The sequence below is a fragment of the Fulmarus glacialis genome, unplaced genomic scaffold (genome assembly GCF_000690835.1).
Source record: "Fulmarus glacialis isolate BGI_N327 unplaced genomic scaffold, ASM69083v1 scaffold2318, whole genome shotgun sequence".
Classification (NCBI taxonomy): Eukaryota; Metazoa; Chordata; class Aves; order Procellariiformes; family Procellariidae; genus Fulmarus; species Fulmarus glacialis.
Window position 1 is genome coordinate 23,756 of NW_009228734.1, and position 6,087 is coordinate 29,842.

Genomic DNA, 6,087 nt, shown 5'->3' on the forward strand with positions numbered 1-6,087 from the left:
TCTTTGTTACTGCTTTCCTTTCACTGGATGGGATTGGTTCCCTGTGGGGTCATATTAGACCACGGGAAATGTCTGGGTAACACATGAAGAAATGGAAAATCTTACAGCCACACAACAAACGGTTAGTTTAAAGTGTTGCCACTTCTGTTCCTTAGAGTGCTTTTTCCACTTTTGAACATTTGAATCAAGTGCCTATGGTCTTTTTTTGTCTTTTTTTTTTTTTCCCCCCAAATTAATGCATTAAAATTCTGGATCATTGCTTCTTCTAATTATTAACCTTGTAACCTGCATCTTGATAGTTTTTTTTCCAGAAGGGGGAAAAAATCAACATTGATAAGACTGTAAACAAAGCTCTTTCTAATCTGTAAAATGGAGCTCTGATTTGATTAACTAATAGATAAATTGAATTACTTTTGCGGAAATTTCTTCTTTCCAGAAAACTTAATCAGTAGTTGGGTTTTGCAACCTCTCATACGAAAACGAGTGCCTTGTATATTTTTTTTACAATGCATGATGCTTGCTTTATCTAGATTTTTTTTGGTATGCAGTAGACTTAGAGACTTGCAGTGCATCTTTAACTTTGATCTCCTTACTAAACTTAAATACTAATACGTATGTGTTCTTTTGCTTTTCTAACCACCTAACAGGAAGATGAGGAGGGAAGCTGGGCTCAGGTTGGAAACTTTATGTAATATTATAGACTATATGTAAACTGTCACAATTAGAGATGAAAGAATCTGGTTTTCCTTTATAGCAGTTTCTTTTAGTGAATCTTGGTGTGGCTTGGGGATTGGGAGAGGGGGAAACTACAGGCTTATCTCTGTATATTACATATTTGGAAGGTACACTTTTGTATTTAGGTAATTTAAATATTTTAATGTTTTCTAGAACTTCCAAGATTTGGTGATTCATCATTGAAAATTTGTAAAATACTTTGTTACATAGTACGTCACAAAAAAAGCTATGCATAAGGATTTTTAATAATAAGGCTGTTAGGAGAAGAATATTCAGAAGTCTTTGTTATCATTAGCTTTCTGAAATATTTCTCCTCTAGCTTATGAATCACCAAAATGAAGTTACTCTTTCTTAATAAGCATTGTTGTATTCTATGTATTGAACATACTAGATCAAATTTTAAAGTAATTTCATGATAAAAAATGTGGAGTGTTTTGGTGGGGGATGGCTCTCTGGGAAGCCAGAAGTCCAACAAGAATATCTTCTGTGTGCAGAAAGTCCCTGTTCAACCTGGCTACTCTCACAGGTGTGCTACAAGACATGTTGAGCCTAGATAGTTAAGTAGATTTCTGTGCACTAATTCTGTAATCCTCCTTGATGAATTGTTTTCCCTTAAAGTGGTGACAAATCCTAATTGTATTTTCAGGCATTGAGACAGTCGAGTATTTTATACAGGGATATAAACAAAACTCAGGATTTGCCTGTGATCTGTATCTTTGGAGAGTATAGTCTCTTCTTGCTTGGCTGCCCTCCAGCTTAAACCTGTTTAAGTCCCATTAACTATGTCTCAGATACTCATTTGCAGATTGTCAATGATAACAATCATAGCTTGCCTCCCTGTTACAAGAGTAACATGCTCTTTCAGTCTGCTACCTAGCGATGGCTTGAAGAAATGCATTTCTATGTGGCCTTGCTCCTTTCTAGAAGATGCTTCCTCTAGAGGAGAAATAAAACTTTTGACTTTCAATTGCATAGTAAAAATGAATTATTACCCTTGACCTTTGAAAAAAAGAGCTGCTGTTTTTTGTTGCTCCAGGAATGATTAGATGCATAGTTACAAACTCTCTTCTTTTTAAAAGTTTTCTCCAAAAAATGCCTGATGATTTGCAGGTCAGAACTGCAATGAAGGAAGTTGGTTTTTTTTTTTTTTATTGGTTTGGGTTTTTTTAGGATAAGGACAAGCACTTAGAATTGCTTGTTCTTCAGTAGCGGGTTTTTATCTTTTTTTGCTTACTTGATTGGGATCAGTTTCTGAAAACAGTTAAGTGCATTTAAAAAAAAAAAAAAACAAACCTGCAGTTATTTTTTTGATATCTTGTATTTATATGGTCATCTGAAAAATAAGAATCCCTCCCCAGTTTTCAAGAGATACAGTATTTTTTTGCATCTTAACAAAATTAAATTCTATGGCTCTTGCTATCAAAACAGTATAGATTAGTCTTTCTTATTATTAGTTTTTGCATATTTTTTCATACTCTTAAACATGATAAATTAAGGCAGTTTTACTTGCTGATCTGAATATCTAAACTTGCTTTTCTTCGTGAGGTGACTTCTTCAGAAAAAGTACATGTAGTATTCAGTATTTTTATTTGCTTATCTTTACAGGCTAAGAATTAAGTAAGCATTGTTTTACTTTTTTCTTTAAAATACGTTGTCTAAAAAAGCTTTTCTCATTTTAATAAGTTTATTCCTTAATCTTTTAAAAACAGACGTTAGCATATGGTGATATGAACCATGAGTGGATTGGCAATGAATGGCTCCCTAGTCTGGGGCTCCCTCAGTATCGCAGCTATTTCATGGAATGTCTTGTTGATGCTCGAATGCTGGATCATTTAACTAAAAAAGATCTGCGTGGGCAACTTAAAATGGTGGACAGCTTTCACAGGTAAATAGGTTTAAGTTGGAGACCTAACTTACAGTAAACGTTTCCGTTCTCTCTAAATGTTTTTTTTCTTTTCTAAACAGAAACAGTTTTCAGTGTGGAATTATGTGCCTACGAAGACTGAATTATGATCGAAAAGAACTTGAAAGAAAAAGAGAAGAAAGCCAGAATGAAATTAAGGGTTAGTGCGTTGTCTTGACCTCAGTCTGATTCTAACGTGTTTTTGCTGATCTGCCTCAAAAATTTATTTTAAAAAAAAAAAAGGCATTATAGGGAGGAATTATTTGTAAAATATCAAGTATTAAATACAGGAGATGTGTCTGGATGCAGGCCCCAAACAGTGAATCATGAAGCACATCATTAAATCATTCACTCGTGCAGACATGTGCTACAAATGCAGGCATTTTTGAAACTCTTACTGCTCTGAAGTTTGAAACAAAACTAATGTTTTAAGGAGGATGAGGGTTTTGAAAAAGTATCTCCCCCCCCCTGCTTCTGACATAATAATTTTGCATCTACATGATTTTATTGTTGCTTGTGGCTGGTATTTTTTTATTACCCAGCACTTCATGAAAAAATATCCAGGTGACTTAGGTGTTTATATCTTCCGGATTCATGGTGATTATTGAACAAGAAAGGAGAAAAAGAAGAAAAAGCAGGGTTGAATTCACATTATTTTTCAAGACTTCCCGTAGAAATTTTGTTCTCTGCCTATCAGAAGTCTTTTCTGATACTGTAGACTAAAATTTTAGGGTTGCCTTGTATGCAATTTGCTTAGAAGGCTCTGTGCCTGCTCTTTCGCTTTCCTTTTAAAAAGTTGATACCTTTTCGTGGTTATTCTACTAGTTGTGCCTGAGAACGTTCCCAGGAATTACAACTAACTGGCATGAAACAAGCCTGTGTTGCGGCTGGGAAGCCTTTATTAGCCTCCTAAATGGTATGGCTGCATCTATTGCCTATAGGGAATTGTTCCTTGGAAGATACAACTCTTGAATGCCTCCTGGGAATTGTTTGGGAAGAATGCTAGTTGACATAGGCCAGAAACATGCTGTGGATCATTATAACTGTTCGATTGGTATAGACATTCCTACATAGTATAAAAAAAAAAACCCTACTTGTAAGAACATAGTTTTTGTTTTGATGTTTGGGCTGAACATGTAAATGCTGCTTTATAATGTTTTTCCTTGAAAAAGTTCTAAGATGAGAGCATATTGATTGTTGAAATGTTAGAGTATGAAATGTCTTCCAGCAAACTTCAAGTATGTTTACTTTCCGCTTTAAATTTATGGTTGTGGAAAAGTAGTAGTATGCACAAGCTGAAGGTAAGTGCAATACTAAATTGAACACCTTCAGAACTTAAAGGTAGATAAGATTATAAAACTAATAAATCTTTAAACAATAATAAATAAAGCTTTCTGTTCAAATTCAGTAGGAAGTGCATGAGAAACTGCTATAAGATTTTTCTTTTGAGTAGTCAAGTTTTTATTCCAAAATACTTAATCTGTCTTGGGTGAGGTCCAAGCCCCTAAGTGGCTGTGTAAAATAGAAGATCCTGTCTTCCCCATCTGCATGAACACTATGCCCAGCTGAACTTGTCTCATAACTGTGACTGTAGCCTCCCTCTGTAGGCGGAGAGAGGAGATTGAGCCAGGACTATTCCTTCTGGGTGCAAGGAAAACTATTGTATGGAAGGGATCCAACCGAGTGTTGGAGTCTAAGCATGAAGTTTTGTTGCCAATTCAGAGCGTTTCATGCACACCAAAAAGGCAGGGGCAGATTGGATCGCAACCTAAATGTTAAATAACACAGTTCCTTGGGGGCTACTACTTAACAGCATTTATGATGAATTGTGTATATATGAAAATCAGTCCCAACACGAGCATACAGAACAAGAAAGGACTGTGGGCTTTTTGTTCAGAAAAGTTGTATTGTTATAAATCAGGCAACTTTTTCTCTCTATAGATGTCCTTGTCTGGAGCAATGAAAGAATGATCCATTGGGTAGTGTCCATTGGTCTTAAAGAATACGCAAATAACCTTATAGAGAGCGGAGTTCATGGTGCACTTGTGGCCTTAGATGAATCATTTGATTACAATGCATTAGCTCTCTTACTACAAATACCCACTCAAAACACACAGGTAAGCAAGAAGTAGTTACTTTATGTCCAATAGGATTTTTTTTCTCCCCTCTAGGAAGGTTAAAAATGGAACTAACTGTTTTTGTTCTTAGATAAGTGCATGTCCTTCTATTCCCAGCTCCAGAAACTTTAGAAATGGAAAAGTTGTCCATTATCCTATAGGAGAAAAGCATAGAACTATGCTTCACTGTTTTCTAATGGTTAATAACAATTCTGGTTCATAAATTCGCTTGAAGAAAAAATATTGTTTGAATATTTTCCTCATAGCTCATCTTCATAACATTAGTGTAAAACTCATCATTTTTGTTGTTTGCTAGTTTTTATTCTGAAGTAATTAAGTTTGAGCCAGAAATCATGAACTTTCATATCACAACGAATGGAAGGAGGGGGCTGTTAAGTCTTGCTTAGATTTTTAATAAGTTACAACTTAAATTGTAACTTTTCAAGTACTAATTTATTAATCTGATAAGAAGGTATTAAACAATTTGGGTTATATTAAATTTTTAAAATTACTATAGGTTACTAATTACTAATCTTTTGGAATTAATTTCCATTTCTTTTGTACTATAAACTTTAGGCTCGTGCTGTTCTGGAGAGGGAATTTAATAACCTTCTTGCTATGGGCACTGACAGAAGACTTGATGAAGTAAGTTACTTGAGTTGTTGACCCATTTTATGGTCCTGGGAACTTTAACAGAACTGTTAAGTGAAAGAATTTAGCTTCAACCTCTTTAAGCTATTGACAGAATAGTGACAGAAATCTTAACTTGAAATTCTTTGTCTTCAGGAGTTTCTGAATGTGGCAGTTTTTGTGTATTTAGGTAAGATAACTTTGAATATGAAAGTACTGAGATGATTTGCAAGTTTGGTTTTTGTAGCTTGCATGGTTAATGTCTAATAGCAGCACTTTGGGGTGAATCTTCTATCTAAAATGTGGGAAAATTAGTGACCAGTGTTGCAGATGAACAAGCTATAATAGAGCAAGGCACTCTATGGCACATTTCAAACCTTTGTCCTAAAGAGCAGTATTTCAAATAATTTCAAGTGTTTTTCAAGAAAGCTTGTGTTGTTAATATCTGTTAATACTGGTATAGATAACCACCAGGTATGTTTGCACATCAAAGTAATTTCTGTCGGGCAGTCTGTGATCTTACAGTGTATAAACTTCATTCAAATGTAATGAGTATAAAACTCTAACAAACTAGGTGTGACACTTTTTTGTAGACCCTGTGAACTCATAGCAGAAAGGAGAGTGTGTTACATCTTTAAGCTTTTAAGTTGCTCTATGCTGTAAGTCGGTGAACAGTTTCAAGCTGGTGTTACTTCCCCAAGA

At 34.9% G+C, this 6,087-nt stretch overlaps 1 protein-coding gene across 1 annotated transcript in view; it reads left to right on the top strand.

The window, feature by feature from the left end:
* Positions 1–5,400, top strand: part of PPFIA1 (protein tyrosine phosphatase, receptor type, f polypeptide (PTPRF), interacting protein (liprin), alpha 1) — a gene marked incomplete at its 3' end in the record, with an annotated part of 28,444 nt that extends 23,044 nt beyond the window's left edge. The window contains exons 16-21 of the mRNA XM_009583556.1: positions 59–121; positions 648–674; positions 2,445–2,620; positions 2,701–2,798; positions 4,580–4,755; positions 5,332–5,400. Coding sequence (XP_009581851.1) covers positions 59–121; positions 648–674; positions 2,445–2,620; positions 2,701–2,798; positions 4,580–4,755; positions 5,332–5,400 — 609 coding nt within the window. The remainder of the gene's footprint in view (positions 1–58; positions 122–647; positions 675–2,444; positions 2,621–2,700; positions 2,799–4,579; positions 4,756–5,331) is intronic.
* Positions 5,401–6,087: the final 687 nt, after the last annotated feature.